The 22,897-nt window shown below is 39.6% G+C and overlaps 1 protein-coding gene across 3 annotated transcripts; it reads left to right on the plus strand.

Moving 5' to 3' along the window:
* Positions 1–289: 289 nt before the first annotated feature.
* On the plus strand, positions 290–22,267 carry LOC147170204 (coiled-coil domain-containing protein 40-like). Of its 3 annotated transcripts, none has more exons than XM_086081655.1 (25): positions 290–502; positions 993–1,069; positions 3,386–3,452; positions 3,609–3,727; positions 3,854–3,941; positions 4,076–4,209; positions 5,730–5,817; positions 6,581–6,714; positions 6,820–6,907; positions 7,005–7,126; positions 7,267–7,350; positions 7,476–7,695; positions 9,986–10,143; positions 12,559–12,681; positions 13,002–13,123; positions 14,365–14,608; positions 14,688–14,870; positions 16,582–16,827; positions 18,858–19,071; positions 19,157–19,326; positions 19,399–19,490; positions 19,629–19,743; positions 21,312–21,500; positions 21,579–21,626; positions 21,736–22,267. In XM_086081655.1, the coding sequence occupies exons 2-25, from the start codon at positions 998–1,000 to the stop codon at positions 21,970–21,972; spliced, it is 3,357 nt and encodes a 1,118-aa protein (XP_085937781.1). In that variant the 5' UTR covers positions 290–502; positions 993–997; the 3' UTR covers positions 21,973–22,267. The 3 variants fall into 3 exon arrangements, with proteins under 3 accessions (XP_085937781.1, XP_085937780.1, XP_085937782.1); XM_086081654.1 differs by lacking the exon at positions 290–502 and adding an exon at positions 669–815; XM_086081656.1 differs by lacking the exon at positions 290–502 and adding an exon at positions 669–815 and having other exon boundaries at positions 21,704–21,920.
* Positions 22,268–22,897: the final 630 nt, after the last annotated feature.

Genomic DNA, 22,897 nt, shown 5'->3' on the forward strand with positions numbered 1-22,897 from the left:
CCATTATGCCAAAAAATTGTTCCTCAACAACAAACAATAAGGTACTATTTTTGGGTGCTTTAGTTATATACTGCCAAAATGATTTACATTTAAATCACCCAGAACTAAAATAGGGGATATTCAAATAAGCCCTGCAACGTATTAAGTAATAGAAAACAATAAATTGTGCATTTGTGGCTGAGGTCACCTGCGAGGTGAGATATGGAATAAATGTTTTTGGGGGCTTTGAGTAATTTAACAAAACTTAGCGACTAGCCTAGCTAACATCAGCCTTGTACTGTAATGGATAGCAAGTGGTAAAACAGGGGACTTAATAGTAATAGTTTGGAATATGCAGTCGTTTCCGTGCAGCGACCCTTTTTATGAAGACATGATCATGACGCGATACAAAGGCGTCATATTTCAATGAATGGAATCAACGACGTCTTTCGATAAACAGCTTAAGGTATCGAGACACAGTAGCAACATTGGCTATATCACAACCACGTCGGCGTGAAAACAGGTTTGAATTTTCACAGACTTGACAAGTTGTGTTACCTTGTTTGTGATTAGTTGTGTTGAACGTCAGTCATTCGCGCACGTCCGTGCGTACGTGATGTGTTAACTATTGATAGTGACACATACTGCATACTGCAAACGTACTCCCAAGTCATCAGTCACAATCAGACGAGCAAAAATTATTTGTGTTCAAAGAAATTCATTGGTTCCTCTCTTTATGATGTCTCTTTAAGGTGTGCCATTGTACATTATTCCAGTGCTAGGTCACTCGGTATAGACATTTTAACATTTGAATTGAACCATCAGAGTATACATCGGTAAGCACAGAAATATTCAGATTTTAGGTTAGCTTAAATTGTAGTTAAAAATATATATATAATAATAATAATTACCAATAAATTCTGAAAAACGCGTGTAAATATTAATCCAACCAACTACATGAGAATGGAATTACAATGTCATCTGACTGTTTTGAAATTTTACCATTTTATTAGCCCCAATGGAAAGAGCTGAAGACCAGGGAGAAGATGAGAGTGCAATGGAGGCAGAAGAGGACGAAACCGAGCAACAGGTAGGAAATGGACAAGCCGCAAATGATGGTGAAGCAAAAGTGTCTCACTTTCCAGGGGTACATGTTTGGCACTGTCTAAATACATAGACAATATATTTTAGGATATTTTATTGATTTATTTATTAAACCAAATGATGAACACAAAATCACCATCAGAGTCATTTGCCTTTATTTTCGTTGTCAGTGCAAGTCTAGTGCAAAACGCAGTCTAATGCTGCATTCGAGGAAAGTAGGAAGTCAGACTTTTCTGACTTCATACCAGCAAGTGAGCACGAAAACGCCCCCTTGAACTCATACATCTGAGTTGCCAAATTGGGGGTAAAAAGGGACCCGACTTCACCGACCGACTTTAATCTGACGTCATTCGACAATGGCGAGCCTCATGGAGAGACAGGCCATGAATGGCAAAACATAAGTTTAAAGATTTTAAACAGATATTTATTTATACGTATGCATTATTACTTTAATTTAGTTAGTTGAAATAGGTTCACGTAACACAATGTGATCTGGACTTACTGTGTTAACCAGAAAACAAACAATTAATCAGAATCAGCCGTCTTTGTTGTTTACATTTGCCTCTAACACTTTGAAGCCAGAACTGGAACAATCCGAGTGGGATAAATCCGACTTCCCATCTTCCTCGAATGCAGCAAAGCTGTACGCATGGGTGGAGTTTTCTTTCTTATGTTATTTTAGTAGACTTTACGCTGGCAGAACTGGGCGTAATAGGCGTTTGCGCTGTTGTGCACCTTTGTGGGCTAGAACAAAGTGTTTTCCCGGCCAATCGTAGCAGCATCACTCATTTGCAGAGGGAGGAATGCTCCAAAGTCAGTAAACCTGGGCTTGACATTGCGGAAACAGAGATAGACTTGTTCGGGTCGTGCATGACCTTGGCAGATAAACTTAAATATGTCCCTATGCGGATGTTGTGATCTATGCGGATGTTGTGATCTAGGCAATTTGAAACTACCTTGCACCCACGATGCGTGTGGGACCCACCGTCGGTGTGCTCTTCACGACCCCCACCACTCATTATTAGGGCTGTTAAAAAAATAGATTCTGCAATATATCGTGATATTACAGCGCACAATTCTTGTATTGATTCAATATGTGGCTGAATTGATGTTTAAAGTCTAAACATCCATTTTTGAAGTAAATATTCAACAAAATAAATATATTTCCATACAAATCTTACAGTATACATGTACAAGTTTACTGGGAAGTATTTTATTTTCAAAATTTAGAGTTTTAAAAAAATTACAATAATGAATCAACAACCCCTACTCATAGTTGAAAAAATATATATTTAGTATGATAATGATAATAATCTGTCTAATTAATTAATTTCTTCAATGATTCAAAGGAATTGTCCCTCGCTGTTGTCAAATTTACAAATGAAATACGATAACATCACAACACACAACGTCCACAGCGTGCCGATATTACTGCCCGCGCCTCTATCAAATGCCAACATCTCATTATATCACCAGCGCTGGCTGCAAAATGAACCTCCTTTTAAGCAGTCTAAAATGTCTGCAGCATTCTAGAAAAGTAGGAAGTTGGACTTTTCCGACATAATAGCATTCGAGGAAGGCGAGAAGTCAGTCTCCCCAGTTTTGACCTCAAAGCGTTCAAAGCCTATGTAAACAACAAAAATGGCTGATTCTGATCAAATGTTGTTCTGGTTAACACAGTCAATTGAAATTACGTTGAGTTGTGTGAAGTTTTTTTTCAAATAACTAAAATGTTATAATAAATACATACATAAATAAATGTGTTTATAATCATGGAAATTATGTTTTGCCATTCACGGTCTTTGTCTTTGCGACATCAGATTTAAACCTGCTGAAGTTGGGGTCCTTTTTTTTTCCGACTTCGCAACTCGGATTTCCAAGTTCCGGTGCATACTTCCTGGTATGAAGTCATACTTTTCCGACTTCCCACCTTCCTCGAATGTAGCATTAGTCTATACTTTTTGTGACTATTTATTGGCAATGTACTGATGGGCGCAACAGCTAGAGATGCTGGAATGGCCAGGGAGGCGTAGCTATATCAAATTCACAAGCACAGAGGCTAGACTAACACTTGCCCCGGCACAAAATTTGAGATGCTTCTTCTGTCTTAAAGACTGATGAGCGCTGTCGACTTTGTTACCAAATTGCTAGATGCACACATGAACACCCAGAAAGGCGGGCTCCGAATAGCGCAGAATTGGAAAATTGAGATGTGCCCATTTTTTTCGCTGACCACACTTCCGCCAGTCTTATGAAAATAGAGCCCTTTGTTTTAAACCTGTCACTGTCATTGTTGTTACAGGATCAGCCTGGATCTCAGCCAGTTGATGTGGGCTCACAGCCAGATGGTGGTGCGGAAGAAGATCCTGGTCTGTTTATTACAAAAATACTGGGTTATAAAGATATATTGATAAAAAAATATAAAAATTAAATGCAAGTTAATAATAATGGTAATCCAAGCAATGGTGCATGGAAATTGAACGATAATGTCATCTGACTGTTTCGAAAACTTACTAATTCATTAGCCCCAATGGAGATAGCTGAAGTCCAGGGAGAAGATGGTGGGGGAATGGTGGCAGAAGAGGATGAAACCGAGCAACAGGATGGAAATGATCAAGCTGCAAATGTGTCTCCCTTTCCACAGGTACATGTTTGTTGCGGTCAAAAATATTTACAATATCTTATTCATTTATTTCTTTAACCAGATAATGAACACAAACTCACCATCAGGACATTGTCTTTAACCAGTCACTGTGTCTTCTTGTCACAGGATCAGCCTGGATCTGAGTCAGTTGATGTGGGATCACAACTAGATAGCAGTGTTGCTGAAGAAGACTCTATTGCGAACATTGAGTCTGGTCTGTTTATTACAAAACGACTGGGTTCTAAAGCTATAGATAAAAAATATATAAATTAATAATCCAACCAACTGTATATGAGAATGGAATCACAATGTTATCATGATTGTTTTGAAAATGTACTATTTCATCAGTGCCTACGGAGAGAGCTGAAGACCAGATAGAAGATGATGGGGGAATGGGGGTAAAAGCGGAAGAAACCGAGCAGCAGGATGGAAATTACCAAGCTGCAAATGATGGTGAACCAAGTGTGTCTCCCTTTCCACAGGTACATGTTTGGGACTATCACAATATCTCGAAACATTGGTTGATGAAGTACTCACTTTTTTCTTTTTCCTTTTTACCTAAGTAAAAGTACAGATATTGGTGAAAAAATAACTTAAAAGAGAAGTCAACCCCCCACCCCAACCCCATTTTTTTGGCAAGCCCCTAAATATAGGATTCTGGTTGATATTGTGTTAGTGTAATATGAGTTATGAAGCAAAATCCAGCCATTTTTATCCATCGCAGGCGGCGGCCATATTGCCAATTGCTGTTGACTGAAGATGACATCAATGTTGCTCATGTCTCAGGTAACAACCAATCACAGCTCAGCTTCAGAAAGCAGGTGAGCTGTAATCGTTACCTGAGCCCTGATAAACATTGATGTCATCTTCAGTCGACAGCAAGTAGCAAAATGGCCGCCGCCTGCGATGGATAAGAATGGCTGGATTTTGCTGCTTAACTCATATTCCACAAATGTAATATTAATCAGAATATCATGTTTAGACCAGTGAGATCACATATAATATATCATTGTTTAAGGTTGATTTCCACTTTTAAAAGTATTTGTGAAAAAAATCTACTTAAGTAAAAGTACTCAACTTGCCTTTTTTATAAACGTAAATATAATTAAAAAATGCTTAAATCATACTAGAATATATCCATAGAAATAACTAGCATAAAAATACTGGACGAATATATTTATTTAGAAATGAGTTCAGTAAACAAGATGAGAGGTGGGTTAAAAAGTGGAAAATAAATGGTTACTTCCACAAGTTTTTATTTTATTATATTTTTTTAATTTATTTTATTTGACGGCAAGTTTTTGAATGCAAGCAGTTCTGGCGTTTCCAAAACCGCCTTTGTTCAAAAACACTGGAGTCCTTTTGCTTCCCAGACACAAATATAGCTCTTGTCAAGTGGGTCAACAGTCTCTTTGTCGGAAGGCTCTTCGTTATCTTTCTGGCTTCTGTCGGGGCTGCAGTTATCCACAAAAATATCATTCGTCGTGTTGCCTATTTTGCCATCAGGTGCCCGCTCAGCTAGGCTTCATTTAGTGGCGTATGTCATGTAGGCTCACCCATGATTTCCATTAGTTGATCACCTATTGGCCTGCTTCGTGTTAGTAGATCTTGCACCGTTACATTGACTTACTGCCACTGGAGTGGTGCAGCGCTGTAGGCAAATGTCTCATGCATGACAAAATACAGTATTTATAAAATGGTGGGGAAAAAAATTGTATGTAACTTAAACGCAATTGGAAAAGTAGTGGAGTAAAAAGTAAAAATACCCACTCTCAAATGTAGTAAAGAAAGTAAAAAGTATCCCTTCATAAGTTTACAAGTACTTCAGATACAAAATTTACTTATGTACAGTAATGAAGTAATTTTACTTTGTTACATTCCACTTCTGCCTAAATAACACGGTTTAGCATATTTTAATCATTTATTTCTTCAACCAAACGATGAACACAAAATCACCATCAGATTCATCGTCTCTAACCTGTCACTGTCATTGTTGTCACAGGATCAACCTGAATCTCAGCCAGTTGATGTGGCCTCACAGCCAGATAGCAGTGTTGCTGATGAAGGCGCTGTTGTGAACATTCACTCTGGTCTGTTTATTAAAACACTACTGGGTTATGTTAAGCTATTGATAACATTTAAATGAGAGGTGTCAGGCGATCTTTTTTTTTAATCGTAATTAATCGCATGACTTCAATAGTTAACTCATAATTAATCGCAAATGTTATATCTGTGCTAAATATACAATAAAAATGTTGTCTAAAGTTCATACTCTTGTTAACATAAAAGTGGAAAAAAAAATTAAACTAATAGAAATATGGCTACAGCTTTTAGTCATTGATACAGTAATTTTATAATAATTCACCAAATTGAGTTAAAATTAAAAAGATGTACTGTACTGTAAAAAAACGAGTGATATTGATTTTTATTGAGGTAATTTTTCTGCCACTAGACGGCATAATTGCATTTGTAAGACGGTGACAGCTCAGTGCAATTTTCTTTCATATTAAGAGCTATCTAATCTTTAACATGAAGTCACTTGTGAAACTCAAAACTAAAGTACAACTTGACCCCAGTCTTCACAAATATATGCAATTATGCATTATTATTAAATTCATTAAATGTTGCGACTGGAATTCCCCCAGTACAGGCTTTTCAAGTGAGGGGCGTTCATTGATCACGCGTTAGAAAAATTTGTGGCGTTAAAGGAACTTTAAATTAATTCAAAATTAAACACACTCATTTTAACACCCCTAATTTAAATGCAAGTTAGCAATAATAATCCACCCTATTGTATACGAGAATGGAATCACAATGTCATCTGCTTGTTTTTAAAATGTACTATTTCTACAGCACCAATGGAGCAAGCTGAAAACCAAGTAGAAGATGGTGGGGAAATGGGGGCAGAAGACGAAGAAACCGAGCAGCAGAATATAAATAACCAAGCTGCAAATTACAGTGAAGTTAATGTGTCTTTCTTGCCACAGGTACACATTTGGCACTGTTAAGATATCTAAACAAAATGTTTTCGGATATTTTTTCGGTTCGTTTTTAAACCAGTCTTTAACACGCCACTGTCATTGTTGTCACAGGATCAGCCTGGATCTGGGTCAGTTGATGTGGGATCACAACTAGATAGCAGTGTTGCTGAAGAAGACTCTGTTGTGAACTTTCATTCTGGTCTGTTTGTTACAAAACAACTGGGTTATAGAGATTGATGAAAATGAAATGCAAGTTAATAAGCCCCCCACCCACCCCCTCCCAACTATGGTTTCAGGGCAGGACAGCTATTCTGAAGGTCTGTCATCAACCTTTAACATACTCGAGGGAAATGAGGATGGGGAGCCAGTTATAGATGATGACGAGGAAGAAGACTTTGTTATTCTTGATGCTGAACATGTTTGTGACTTTTTCTTTAGTTGTAATAATTATTTGTGGCAGATAAAACATTGTTATGCATTAGCACACACTATCTTATTTATGCAGATAATAGTATGGACTTAGGGCTCTAATTTCTTATTTTTTTCATCTACTAACAGCCCATGGTGGCAAAGAAGCAAGAAGCACTTAAGATTCAACTCGTCAAGGAACTTGATAGACTTACCATGGAACTAAGAGAACAGGTGAGATACTATATGTATAATATTTGTCAATTTCTAACATTTTAAGATCTAAGTCACTGTGTTGGACTTGCTCACATACACAATCAGGTAAAAGTCTAATTTTGCTATTTGTGTTACCTGTGCAGAGGGGATTGGAGAAGACAGAGGCAACCCAAACAGAGGATTTATATTTAGAATTGTACATGGAACAGCAGAGGCTAAAAAGACTCCAGACAATATTAGACGAGCAACAGAAGACTAAAATTGTGGCTGAAGAAAAACACAGACAGATAATAGATGAACTGAAGGCAATTAAGGCTTGCCATTCCAGCATCACCAATCAGTGCACCAAGACCAGGGCCAATGGTGAGAGAGTCACCCATATTGTTTTTTTCCCCCTTACTTTTACATAAATGGTATCATAAAAACATAAACATGTACTTAACCAATACCAATGTACTATATATCAAGCTAATAATAAAATAGCAACAACAAATTGTATATTTAAAAAAAAAAAGTAAATAAAATACAGCTTAGATCAACAGAGATTAACACAGAGGCACAGGGAAGCACAACATGTTCATATATTGCATCTAAGGTAACAATCCTGTTAGGTTTAAGAGATTGTTTGTGCAATATTAAAAGTGCATTCAGGTAGAAAGGAGTTCAAAGTATGGTTGCTACAAGTATGATTGCCAGATTTTTTTAAATTGAGCTTCTTTGTAATATTGTAGAATATTTGTAAGATATTCCAGAGAAATCAACTCCATTATTATCATACACCCACCAGCGACAGAAGGGCTCCAATATGTTCTTCCTCACCTTAAGAACACGGTAACAAGTTTTTTTTAGTCAGCTTTTTGCAAGCCATGGTGAGTAAATGTTTGCTTGCAGTTTCTAAGTATGTGTGCCCGGCATTGCCCGGACACAGTGACAGAACGAAGCAACCTGATCTTTGAACTTTAGTTACCATGGACATGTTGTATTATTGTGGATAGATTTTGATCTGTTGAATATTATAGCACAAATGAAACAGTGACATTTGAGGCTTGGCAAGAAGCACAAGTTACTTCTTTTTTCTTGTTTTTTTCTGGAGAGCTCAGTTCATTCGGTAATTTTACCAATTTGACATGTCATCATCATTGCTCTCTTTTTTTCTTCTTTTTTTCCCATTATTTATTTTTTTAAATACATTTTTATTTTGTATGTGGGTGTATGTGCGTGCGTGTGAGTGTGTATTCATTAGTTCACCTAAAACCTATTAAAAAATCCCATACCGTTCACCTAAACCAAACACTTCAGAATCCAGCCAGAGTCGTGAGGCCGTCAGGAGACCCGAGGAAGGACCAAAAAAAAGAAAGGAAAGTGAAATCCAGCACTGACCAGACACCACCCACCGGGCCACCAACCAGAGTCCTTCACCAATCCCAGAAACATCTAAATTCCAACAAATTAGGGAGACCTCAAGAGACCAAAGGAGAGACTGAGGAAAGGAAGGAAGGACAGACGAAGCAGAGTGAAATCCACAGACACCAACCAGCCTCCACCGATTCAACGACCTGAGGAAGAAGCAGATTGTGTCTGAGTTTCGATAGATGCTGGTGTGGTGGATCTGGCATGCATGAAAATCTCCACCAAAGAGGGGAGCCGTCGAACCCTGCCAGGACAGAGCAAGTGCAACACCACAGGGCCCCCCCAGGCCACGGCAGCGGCAAGGGACAACCCACGGGCCCCGCAGGGGCCACCGGCCGGAGAGCAAACCCAGGAGCAGGAGCGCACCCCACCCCAACACGGCCCGCGCCCCCAACCCAACGCAGCAGGACGGGGCACTGCAGGCCCGCCAGGCACCCCACCGGTCCACAGCCCCCGCTCCACCCCCGCCATCTACCCCAGCCCAGCCCCATTCGCCCCCAGGCCCCCAACCAAATAAATAAATAGGGTGGTGGGTGGGGCCGGTGGCGCTGTGGGGACACGGACAGGAGATCGCAGCACAAGTTACTAATATCAGATGATAGAACTTTCAAGAAGGATTTACCAAAGGAAGATGACTTCAGATTGTAAAGTAGAGGCATTATTTTACTATGTAAAAACAGCTTCAAGATGCCTTGATAACGTCTGGCATTCTTTTTGGCAAAAATAAAGAATGATACATACTGTTTTTACAGCATATTTCTTTCCACAGTAAAATTGGATCATATTAGATGCAGATACTATTACGCTAATGGTAACACAGACTTTTGTAAGATTGACAACTAGTGGTTTGTATCCCATGGGTGTGTCCCTAACGGCATTAAGCCGCTGCCTTTCTCAGCGGTGGGTGTTTGCTGTGGCTGGTGCTTGTAGCTGCCGGCTGCTTCCTTCTAGTAGCAGAAGCAGAGCCCACAGTGTGGACAACATGCGGGCACTCCAGAGACCCAACTACTTGTATTTGTATACAAGCCTGTGAAGGATTCTCATTAATGATGGCCATTGTATTCTTAAGGCCCTGAATCGATAAAACCTGGCAGTTACAACAAATTTTCACAATACATACCCTTTATATGCAACACAAGATGGTGGGACTATACTGCATTCCATTATACAGTACATTTAAGCACCAGATATCTTATGTCAACGTGAGAGGCTCTATTAACATGTCTGTGTTTTTGTTGCGTAGTGTCCAAGTTGCAGACAGAGCTAGAAAAAGTCAATCTGCACGTCGTCTTCACACAAGAAATCAGTGAAGATTTGCAATCGAATGTCAAAGCAACAAGGAATGTCACAAAAATATTACGGACCAAGAAATCAAAGGCTGAAGAACAGAAGCTCAAGCAGGTGAACTGGCTCAAATGAAATGCAGCGGACACACAGTCACAATCGGTTTCATAAAGTTTTCCCCATTAAAATTAGTGGAGCTAAAATAAATCCAATGGTAAGATTTTTGCCATCAGAAGACACCTAAAACCAAGCCAAGAAATAACTTCTTTTTTTGAGGAGCAGTTGTGATAAGCAATCACTTCATTTGCGTTCCAACTTCTTATTAATCTGAGGAGCAGTTTTTTGGTGGGTGTCTCCCGAGCACTTGAAGCAGGCTGTATCTATGGAATATTTTAGCTTGAGTATCCTAATTAAAACTCCATCGAATAATCAAATGCTCGGATGAAATACAGTTTTGCTTGGTTAAAGAGCAGTTTTTATTTCCCTTTCAGCATGACCTTTTTCCATTTAACCCTATCTTCTGTATCCTCCATTTTACTCTCTTTCTACTTGGTCTCCTGGACGCACAAATTGTCAACCTTTCTCTAATCATCATGTCAACCAACTCCCTAACTTTTTTCCGTCATAGTATCAACATTCTAAGTCCCTGCTCTAGGCTCTTTGCACTTTGTTACTTGATTGAAGAGATAATAAAATCAAAAGTTAACAAACCACCATATGGTTTCCTTTTTTTATATAATCACGTTTTTATTGCTTAAATTTACTTGTGCATAGCAGAAAACTATATTTTCTTGTCTAGAAACATTTTCAGTGGAAGGCAATTTCAAACACATATATTATATATATATACATATCAGTTTAAAACCCTAATCAGCATTTCTCCCCAGGTCGAGCAGCGGCTGACGCACTTTGCGTCACCTGTGGTGAATTAACTTGAGTGACTGACCGGGTTAGTTACTGTACGTTTCTCAAATGTATTATTTTGGTAGTTGCACTTTAAATGGTATATGAAAATTAAACGATTCCATGATTATTTATTTATTTAATTGGGTGTGGAGGTGGGTTCGGGGAATGCATGTTTTTTCTTTTTATTGTATTAAGGGTGTTTTAATTGTTTAGCACAGGGGTAGGCAAGTTCGCTCCTAGAGAACCGCAGTCCTGCATGTTTTTGATGTCTCCCTCCTCGAACACAGCTGAGAGGCATCTGCAGAACGTAATTATGAGCTGATGATTTGAAACACCTGCGTTGGAGGCAGGAGACACCGAAAACATGCAGGACAGAGGCTCTCTAGGACCGAACTTGCCTATCCCTGGTTTAGCACCTTGAGGGCCCCGTCCACACGAAAGCCAATGAATCCTCACAAGTTTCTTATCGTTTAAGCCGTTCGTCCACATGACGGTGCGGTTTCGGAGCTTGAAACCGATTACTTTTGAAACCGAGCTCCAGAGTGGAAAGATTTCGAAACGCGCCCTGTACGTTTCCATCTGGACACCATATGTAATTTTCGTGTGACTGCGCGCGAGCCGTCAGTCTGTCAATAACAATGGCGGATAGCCGTGTCGTAGTCATTTTGCACAGCCTCCTTAGCTTGCTTATGCTTTTGCAGCAAAATATTTTGCTTCTTTATTCCCACATTCAACAACCGGTGTAGTAATTGAATCACCCACCATTGTCACTTCTCCTGTGTTCGTCATTTTCATGTTGTTTTGATACATGCAAAGCCATGTTTGTTCTGTAGATTGCAATAAAGTAAAAAAAAAAAAGTGTCCGTCTTCTTCGCTGATTATTCTTCTACGCTTTCCGTTAACTCCCTGTGGCTGTGCTACAGCGCCACTCCAGACTTGGCATATACATTACAGCCGTTAAACGTCCTCAGCATCTTCTTTTGGACATACGCAAGTCTTGAAATGTTTCTGTGTACGAGATTTGTTTGAGGAACATATATTGTGGAATACCTTATTCGCAGAGATCGGCTCAGTGTTGCCAAACCGGGGAAAATTCAATTATTTTAATTGCAAGGTCCATGACTAAAATAAAATAAGTGTGTTAGTTACACTCAAAACACCCACTGACACGCAACTTTTGCGAAGAAGCTTTGCGCTTCATATGCTGTGTCACACGTCATTGGTGACGTCATTCACCCGGAATGAATCACGCCTCAGTACGTGCTTCATAAATTACTTCCTGGATTACTTGACACACTCCGAAGCCTCAGCACGTTACACCCATCACTAGATAACACTAATGCCTACCAAAATGTAACGCCAATCCTCACTTCAACATAGTTCCTTGGACCAAAGATCCACAAGATGATGCCAAAGCAATAGTTTTTAGTTTGGATATAGCTTGACCACAAAAACAGTGAATAGGTGAATTTGTCAGAGAATAAAATAGAATAAGTTCCCCCCAAAAAATATGTGAACAGGCAAATTTATGAACGCTCACTGACTCACTGTATACAATGTTTTAAGTGTTTCTTAATTACTCAATGGATGCTGATTAAATTTTCTTGACAATTGCTCTACCAACAGGATATATTTGTAGAGCGCCTGACTAAGGAATTGGACAGACTGACAGAACAGATGGACCTATATGAGGCCCAGACCAATGCCCAGGCAGAGACTACACAAGCAACCAAAGAGGCTCTTTCTGAGGTACAGTTAATACTGCACAAAATGGCCACAATCCTCCAACATCCCAAAAGATCAGGATAGCTGAAGCCTCTAAATTGCCTGTAAGCGTGAATGTGAGTGGGAAGGAATGTCCGTTTATATGTACCTTGCGACTGATTGGCGACCAGTCTAGGATGTAGCCTACCCAGCCACTCTCCCCAAGTCAGCTGGGAAAAGCTCTACTTACCTGGCTGTCACCCTAATAAAGACAAGCGGTGTAGAAAATGGATGGATCGATAGATATATTTTATTATTCCCATGAAAGACTAACCCCTTTGTCTCTTATGCAAATGTTTGTTCAGGCTGAAATGCAAATGGAGTCTCTGGCGATGGGACAAAAGCAGTTGCTGCAGCAGTGGAACAGCAGCCTGCTCAATATGAGGAAGCAAGATGTAGAATTTGGGGCAATACGAGAGGCTGTTAAGTAAGAATGTTTTACAAATATTGGAATTTATTGTTCCTGTATAATAGGAATTGGGTGGCTACTCACATTTTTTTTAATCCCCTCGATGTTTCATAAAATTACAGAGGTTAATGATTCATTGTACATTTTTATATCCCACTCTATGCTACTATAGAGGTGAGTAAGGAAGCAGCACAACCTTATATTCTAAACTACACCAGTGTTTCCAAAGTCTACATATCATTTGCACTTTTAAGAATGTGCATGTAGCTATTTATAAATGGTCGTTGAGACTGTGAGAGAATGAGAACACCCTAAAATATTTCGACCTCCAATTTGATAAAGGCTTTAAATTACTGTCAAAAAAAAATAAAAAATTACTGTCACGGTGAAGAAACAATTACATTTGCAATCCTACAGTACAGTACATGCTTCCACATCACTTTGTCGCCAAACGTCTCCTTAGGATTAGAAAAAAAGTGCTGAGGTGTGTTGTTTGTGACGAATTACATTTTCAAGAAGTTCTGAAAGTCACCACAGATCTAAAGCGCTACACACCTTCAAAAAAGTGCCAACTGTAAGCAGTGATGGGAAAATTCATTTTCAACACAAACTCATTCAAAGTTCAGTTCACAAATTTTGAAATGAACCAGTTCAGCTCATAGTTCACCTTCTCCAATCTCCACCCCCTCGCAAAGTCCAAATTTCATAATGCATGAAGCTGTGCGAGTCACTGTGGCTTGCGTTGCCAAATAAGTCCTTTGTGTTTAGCTGGGGTTTCTCTTAGAAATCAAATAAAACTTGGCATTTTGAACAGACGTCAGAATGACACATTCACAAAAACGTTCATCAGGTTTAAATACACTTTACCCATGAGTTTCTAGCTTGTTAAAAAAAACATAGCAAAGAAAAGCATCTTGTCTGTCTGTCTGTCTGTCTGTCTGTCTGTCTGTCTCTCTCTCTCTCTCTCTCTCTCTCTCTCTCTCTCTCTCTCTCTCTCTCACTTTCTCTCTATGTGTCTCTGTCTGTCTGTGTCTATATCTACACGGTATTTTGACTTACTAAACTGTAATAACAAAAATAACTTGATAAATATGCTCATGCCATCATCAAACACATGATGAGTTCAAATGTGAGCGCATATTGTCCTATTGACACACAAATATCAACATCCTACTTGACATAGTACATGAAATAACCTAACTTTTGACAATGGTGCATTTGATGGATCAATAGAGTCATGCTTGCCATGTTTCCCATAGTGTGGCTGAGCACGAAGTGATCGTGCTGGACAGAGAGATTGAAGGCAACAAGAAATGCCTTTCTGAACTGCAAGAGAAAAGCGAGACGTTTACCATGCTTCTTAACTGCGCCCAGTTGGACTGCGATGTCACCAAAAATATGATCAAGCAGAAGCAGACCCAGCATGAAGATCTGCAGGACCAATACAACACCTACATGCGTGCTCTGGGCCAGACAGAGCGGACACTCGAACAACTCACTAAGGTTGACAGGAGACTATTAAGGAACAGCTACGATTTTATCGAACGGATAATGAAAAATGTCTTGTCTTTGAATCATTCAGGAGGATAACGGCCTACAGGTTAAGTTGACTGAACAGAGGCGAATGCTGGAGAAGAACAAAAATAAGCACCTGGAGTTAGAGAACTCTATCACGACCCAAATGCTGCAGAAGCTCATGGACAACAAGGCTGCTCAGTATTACCAGCGACTCACCAACAAGAAAGCCGCACTCAAGAAAGAGAAGGTAAACTTCTAAAGGGCATAGTTAATTCACATAAAAGTCACACTATTTGTACCATGAACTGAGGCCACTGAAAGAATATCTCAAAGTACAGTATAAGCAAGTAAAACAATGAGTTGCAGATAATCAGTCAATCTCGTTTTTTAAGGTTCCCTTTTATTATTATTGGGGATGCCAAAAATTTGAGTTAATTTAAAGTTCCTTTAACACCACAACATTTTTTAACACGCGATTAATGACCGGCCCTTACTTGGAAAGCCTGTATTGGGGGAATTCCAGTCGCAAAGCAGCAGACACGTCCGCGTCAAAATTTAGCAGTAATAAATTAAACAATAATGCATATATTTGTGGATGCTGGTTTCAAGTTGTATTTTACAATTTTAAAAATGTGCAGAATTTCACAAGTTACTTTTAGTTAAAGATTAGTTCTAGCTCTTAATATGAAAAGAAAGGTGCACTGAGCTGTCACCAATATCTTACAAAAGCAAATATGCCATCTAGTGGCAGAAAAATTACCTCAACACAAATAAACATCACATGTTTTTACAGTACAGTACATCTTTTTTAAGTTTAACTCAATTTTATATATGAAATTACTGTATCAATGACTAAAAGATCCAGCCATATTTCTATTAGTTTAACATTTTCCCCCACTTTTATGTTAACAAGAGTATGAAAACTAAAAAAATATTAGTATTCTACATTTTATTGTACATTTAGAACAGATATGGAATTTGCAATTGTGAGTTAACTAAATAAGTCATGTGATTAATTACAATTAAAAACATTTAATCGCTTGACACCCCTAATCATTATTATTATTATTATAGACAAGAAAATTTGAGTTGAAAATGTGAGAAGATTGCCCCTTTTGCAAGCATTTTTTTTCACATTTGTTTTTGCCTGTAACTTTGAATGGTCTGTTAATATTTAAAAGCATATTCAATTGATTGATTTCACATGGAAAACAGCTGCTTGTTTAGTTTGCATTAGTGGCCGTCTTGTGGCCTGCGTGTCTCCTCATTGTGTCGGCTCTACTGAAAATTAATGGGCAGTCAGCGGAAATTTTCTTGGCGACAGTGCCCCTGGGACAGTTTCAGTAGGGTGACGGCCCTGTCCGCTAGGGGGGATACGTGACCTCGCAGCTGAGCAGCACAAATGAATGAGTGGGTCTCAGTGTACATTATACATACATACAATATGTTTTTAAAAATTTAATCCACCTACATGGTGATGCTGCATCACTTAGCAGCCACCAAAAGGAATTGATCAATATGTGTCGCTTAAGATGTATTTGTATGACGGGTGGAACGGTTCACTAAATCCATGGTTTGGTTAATGTCTTGGTTTTATGGTGACAGTTTTCAGTTTGGTTTAGTCCACTTTTACTGGGAAAATAAATTAAGTGCTGTATAGATAGGTAGGTTAAAAGTGGAAGAACGAACACATGACATATTCTTACAGAATTATCCAAAATTATAATTATTGTTGTTTTTTATTATTTAAATATTTTGAATTAGAATTGTCTATCGATGCCAGCGATGTATAGTACTATGCAGAAAATTAAATGTTCTTCCTTTGGATAGCAAAAGGTACAGTAAACCTGTGTACCCACCAGAGGTGGGAGTACAGCAAGTCACACAAGTGCAAATAAATTTGAATTTACATATGAAATCAGCCTTCATCATGTTCCGGATTCCCTTTCTTCATTTAGGTCTTTCAGTTGTGGCAATTGGAGAGTTCAGTAATGGCGGCTGCCCTGGAGAGCAATGTGATCAACGAGAAACTGGAAAACGTGGCTCGAACTCAGAAGGAGCTTGATGAAGAAATTAGAAAGTACAACAAGGTGGTTGCATCTAACCAGACTAACAGTTCATCTATCGATGCACTCATCGCACAGAAGCAGACCAACATTTCAAACATCAACAAGAAAATTGATCTCATTGCAGCTCGAACTGGGGTAAGTAATCCTGATTTTAAAATTTGTTTTACTTCCCAGTTATTACAAAACTCATTGTAGTGTAGGAATTAAAGTTCTTGGCATCCTAGATATTTACATTCAAAAGCAAGGAAATCCTTTGGTACTGATGGGTTAATGTGTCAAGAAATTGACTTCACGAGGAGGCAGAAACGGTACTCAGCAACCATCCCATCCGCACACTTCCTGGAAAATAATCTGACCCAGATGATGGCCACAGATTGATGGCTATTGTTGGGATTCTCCCTGACCAGACCAGCATGTTGCAGTTTATCTTTGTCATCTAACACTGCAGGCAATTGCGACCCAGACCGGATTTTTTTGCCCAAATGCCCAGTATCTTACCTTTTTATGTCGGTCTGAACGGCTCAATTCCGATTTTTTCATATCCGACCTGAGTCACTTTGGCTACGTCCACACTGCAGGGCGTGATGTCCAATTCAGAATTTTTGTTAAATCCGATCTTTTTATGTACTGCTTAGATTAAAAAAACAAATGTGACATCTAATGTGAACGCAGCGCCCCCGTGATGTGACTCGCATGCGCAAAGAGACATCCAAAACAATGTTCACAGAAGTAACCCGACTCGCAACGTTTTACCGCCAGCCAAGCCGCTGTGGCAAGCGACTTTTATCAGTGTCATATGCAAATTTAGCTGTGCGAACGCCCGCGCTCCTGGTTGGTAGACTGATTTTACGCTCGCTCCTGGTTGGCTGCTTTCCTCGGCTTCCTCGTGTGTCAGTTTTGAATGTGCTGTTTACAAACAGCAACAGAAATCTGTTGGACTTATTTTTTTCATCTCATGTTGCTAGAGTAGCGAGGTTGGAAGAGGTAATAGAAATATTTGGGGGAAATGAGGGGACACCTCAACCTCCTCATTTCATTGAGAAGTCTACTGAAGATGACGTTGCGTCATCGCCGTTCGTGATGAACCGTCTGCAGCGCTGAATTTCTACTATTGCCACTCATGTCAACTTTATGTTTCATGTTTCAAGTGTGATTAGATTAAAGACAAATACAAAATTAACACTGTTACTCAAAACAGCTTTGTATATATTCACAGAAGTGTTAGTAGTCTCCCTTCCAAGCACTCACTCCCACCCGCGCAGAGCGCATATCAGACTTTTGATGACATATGAACCGGATGCGCGTGGATGAGCGTTTACAGTGCAGACGCATCGTATACATATCCACATACAGAAGAGGCCCAGGTCGGGGGTGAAAAAATCGGAATTGTGCTGCAGTGTGAACGCAGCCTTACATAAGTGGTCCTACATCGGATACATATCCGAAATTTTTTCTGAATGGTCAGGTCGCATATATCCGACCTTGACGTCATCAAAAGTCCAATATGCGCTTTGTGGCGTCCGCGCGGGCGGATCATTAAAACTTAATTTATGCTTGATGCATCCACGAGGTCTGCAAGGCTCAGGAAAGTAGACGTACGTGAATTGGCAAAGTTGTTTTGAGTAACAGTTGTGACTTTATATTTGACTTTAATTTATTCCCACTTGAAACATGAAGTATAAAGATGACATTTGTGGTGGTGATATTAGTAATTTAGCCACGCAGACGGCTTATTTATTACGGAGCAATGATGTGACATCGTTAGGGGGAAAAAAAAGAGGAGAGGTCTCCCTGAGTTCTCATTTTCACAAAATATTATTTCTACCTCCTCCCGCATGACTCCTCTGTAGATATGAGATGAGAAAAATATGAGCCCGGATGACGGACTTATAAAAGTCTGTGGCCCTGACACGCTGGACCATACATATTTACTTCCGAAAACACAGCGTTGTGAGTGACGTATTCTGCTTATGCGGGTCACTTTGGGGACGCATTTTGTCCACACAGCAGACAGACTGATTAATATGTAATGTGAACGCTTACTCAAAAAAATCGGATTTCACCACAATATCGGAATTGAGCATTAAGACCTGCTGTGTGAACGTAGCCTAATATATTTATATTTATGTGTCACTATGTGTGTGTGTGTGTGTGTGTGTTTTCAGCACGAAGACCTCAGTCCGCTGCAAATCAAGGTAGAAGCAATAAAGACTCAAATTGATGCATTATCACAGAAAATCAAGAATGATCAGCAGCAGTGGCTGAATCATCAAGGAACACTTATAGGATTAACCCTGGAGATACAGACACACAACAAGGAATATAACAAACTGCAGACAAAATACACAGTGATCTGTCAGAAGAAGATTTATCTGGAACGTATGTTACATAGTCAATGAAGCAAACACAAATGGTCAGATATGCAATATTTGCAACACATAATTCCTGAGTTTGATTCTTGCAGGCCAGCTTGAAATCCTTTATCGGGAGGAGAATGAAGTGGAGAGGAGCAATAAGATGCTTCAAAGAGATTTGCTAAAGCTCAACACTCTTCTGATGAAGAACACGCAGCTGCGCCAAGCATTGGAGCAGGAGAACGCCATGATGGAGACTGACTTCCTTCACAAGCTTAAGGTATACTTTTGCTACTCAATCTCTTTCAACATATTGTTGCTGAATGCTACTGTGTCACAACATAATGTTTAGGAAGCAGAGCGGGAGTCGATAGAGATGGAAGCAAAACTGGAGATGACCCAGGAGGAAAAAGAAAAACTTATCAGCAGTTTGGTGGAGGCTGAGTCAGTTGTTTGCTCAATATCAATTCCTTTTTCGCTCAAGACAACTAAAAAGCCAATTCCTGAGACATACCGCGTATACAGTATATAACACATTCAATGAAGCGAACTATGCAAATATGCCTGTGTTTGATGTGATAGGCGTCAGATCATGCTGTGGGAAAAGAAGACCCATGTTATGAAAGAGACACGTTTAGTTGTGCAAGAGGATCAAGGAGACATCCAAATAATGAGGGATGATGTTCACCGGATGGAGGTACGGACACACTCTTGCCCTTACAGATGTGTAATAGTCACAATACAGTATGTCATGTTTGAAATTCCTCATTTGTCCCAGGGTCTTTTATATTCTATATAAGCAAGTGCAATTGGCAGTGTGGTTGTGGCAGGTCATCTCCACTACATTGTGGGTCTGGGACATGCTGAACGCAGTAATGCGTCTCAGGTTTTGAGTTTTCCTGACAACCCAAGGGAATATTCAGTACGTCTGAAAAGGCACCTTCTTTGGTATTTCTGGCATCGGTTGGGTGTGGTCAGCAGTATCTCAGTGGCGTTCTGGACATTATTTGTTATAATGCATCTAAGCGCTATTCTGCAATTGAGCACATGGTGAGGTTTGTGTACATGGGTGATCTGCTCTGCAGTTAGCAATGGGTAAGCAAGAGAATCCATCGCAGAGAATCCATCGCATTTACATCATCAAAAGTTTTGTAATATACAATGCATTAATGAGCTGTTTGAACCTAAAATTTAAATATATATATATTTTATACTAATGTATCTTGTTAAAGGGAAAGTCAACTTCCCCCAAATTTTCTTGACAATAATATGTTCTACGCAGCTCCACTAGTCTAAATACAGTATCCTGGTTAATATTGCGTTAGTGGAGTATGAGTTATTCAGCAAAATTTATCAGTTTTTAGCAATATCAGAAGGCGGCCATTTTGCCACTTGCTGTTGACTAGAGATGACATCACAGTTGCTCAGAACTCAGGCAATGACCAATCACCGCTTTCTGAAGCTGAGCTGGGATTGGTTGTTACCTGAGACCTGGGCAACTTTGATGTCATTTTCACTCGATAGCCCCCTGAGATGGATAAAAACGGATGGATTTTGCTTCATATTCCACAAAGTTAATATTAATCAGAATGTCATGTTTAGACTAGTGAGGTCATATATAACATATTGTCAAGGAATGTTTATGGTTGACTTCCCTTTTAAATGTCTACAACAAGTATGTACTGGGTGTCCCATATGTTTATATATATATGTTTTTTAGCATTTCACTTTTTTATATTTCAGGGACCATAACAAATGCTTTTGATTACAGAGCAACAAATTCAAATCACAGAACATATTATTGTAAGGAAAATGATGGTGTCAAATTCACCTTCAACTTATAGCTCCTGTTTTGAAATGGAATGTGCATTATTAGGATGGAACGTGCATAACTAGGCTTTATATAGTTTGTCTGAATAACACACCTGTGTAGCTCACAGGCCTCTTTCAAAGATGGCTCTATTTGTTAGTAATGAATTATAGATCTAGATAGCTGTAAAAAAAAAATATATATATATATATGCACAGATGTCTTTGAACGAGGATCCGAACCCCCAAACTGCGTGTGTGCTACGCTGTTACATTGGCATATAAGTTTATGTCAGTGGGGCTCTTTAAAACATGAAATGAAAAAAAAATAGAGATAACTTCTAGTTGTTTTGTTTTTTTCCACAGAGTGTGCAAAAACTTTCTAGGAGTTGCTCATGCAGTTTACAAATGTTGAGAGTTTGTGGAGTATGTACTGAGCATGTGTTTAAATTGCAGCGTTGGCTCAATCTGCTGTTAAAGCAGCGTGAGCAACTGATGCGGGACAGTGTATCAGTTGTGGAACGGAGGGGATACATCGTAGAGCGCAATGATATCTTAGCTCGTAGTACTAAAAAGGCTACCACCGCGGGTGAGCTAGATCTGCTGAATAATGGCCTCCGGCGAAAGATCAAAGAAATACACAAGGTGGGGAATCCGGGCATACAGTATATGTATTGAGGGCCATTGTACAACTACCTGACGTGTAAAGTTTGTATGTTTCAGTTAGTGAAAGAGTATGACCAGGAGATCAGAGAGCTGCATGATGGCCAGGTAAGTCAGAGCATCCTTTTTATCTTAAGAGTATTTCTATGAGCTGGAAATTCAAACTTCATTTCTGGTCCTGTCAGCTTTCTATGTTGTGTGCAATTTTAATTTCCAGGAAGAATTTAAGAACAAGGCCAAGAGTATTCAGGAGATGATTGATGGAACACCATCCACCACTGCTTCACTTGAAGCTGCTCTGCAGGTTGAGACGGAACGAGTGCATAGTGTCAGCAGTATCATTCAGCGCGTGTGGGTAGAGATGCCCAAGTACCAAGGGTCACTCTGGAAGGTGTTGCGCTCACTGACAGAACACACAGACTCCGAAGAAGGAGGCACCAACACAATCGGATAAATAAGCAACAGTAATACAAGAGCATTATAAAAGAGAGGACATTACATAAAGAGGACATTTGAGAGCAGAGGATGCAGAGGACAGGGTTAGATGGAGGCAACTGATTCGCTGTGGTGATCCCTGAAGGGAAAAGCCCAAAGGAAAAGAAGAAGAATACAAGAGCATTATTGGTTGATGAAGAGTTACCACTTACCATAATGTAGGTCAGTAATAAAGACATGATTTGTACAAACAGTTTTTGTGACTGCAAATTTCCTCTGATCTTAAGACATTAAAAAACTGCTGACTTGCTGTCTCTCAGGATGCCTTAATGCTGCAAGGTTCTAGCAATTCAGTTACAATATCTTTCTTCCCGGTATATATACAAGTGACGGCACGGTGTCTGACTGGTTAGCACGTCCGCCTCCCATTGCAGAGGACGTGAGATCGAGTCCGGGCTTCGGCCTTCCTAGGTGGTGTTTGCATGTTCTCCCTTTGCCTGTGTGGGTTTTCTCCGGGTACTCTGGTTTCCTCTCACATTCCAAAGATATTCATGGCAGGTTAATTGAACACTCTAAATTGCCCCTAAGTGTGTTTGTGAGTGTGAATGGTTGTTGGTCTTTGTGTGCCCAGCGATTGGCTGGCAACCAGTTCAGGGTGTACCCTGCCTACTGCCCAAAGGCAGCTGGGATAGGCTCCAGCACCCCTGCGACCCCTGTGGGGAATTAGTGGTCACGAAAATGGATGGATGGATATATGTGTCATGTAGGGATGTCCCGATCACACTTTTCTTTATTTATCCGAGTCCGATCCACCTCATTTTGAGATCAGCCGATTCCGAGTCACGATCCGATACCTCTGCATTTTATTGAGGACAAATAAATGTTTTATTTATTTTTAAAACTACCCCAACACCTTTTTTATGGTGAGTGGACAGTGGTTAAAC

This window comes from Leptonotus elevatus, chromosome 8, assembly GCF_054856555.1.
Source record: "Leptonotus elevatus isolate MCC_2025b chromosome 8, RoL_Lele_1.0, whole genome shotgun sequence".
In the NCBI taxonomy this organism is placed as follows: Eukaryota; Metazoa; Chordata; class Actinopteri; order Syngnathiformes; family Syngnathidae; genus Leptonotus; species Leptonotus elevatus.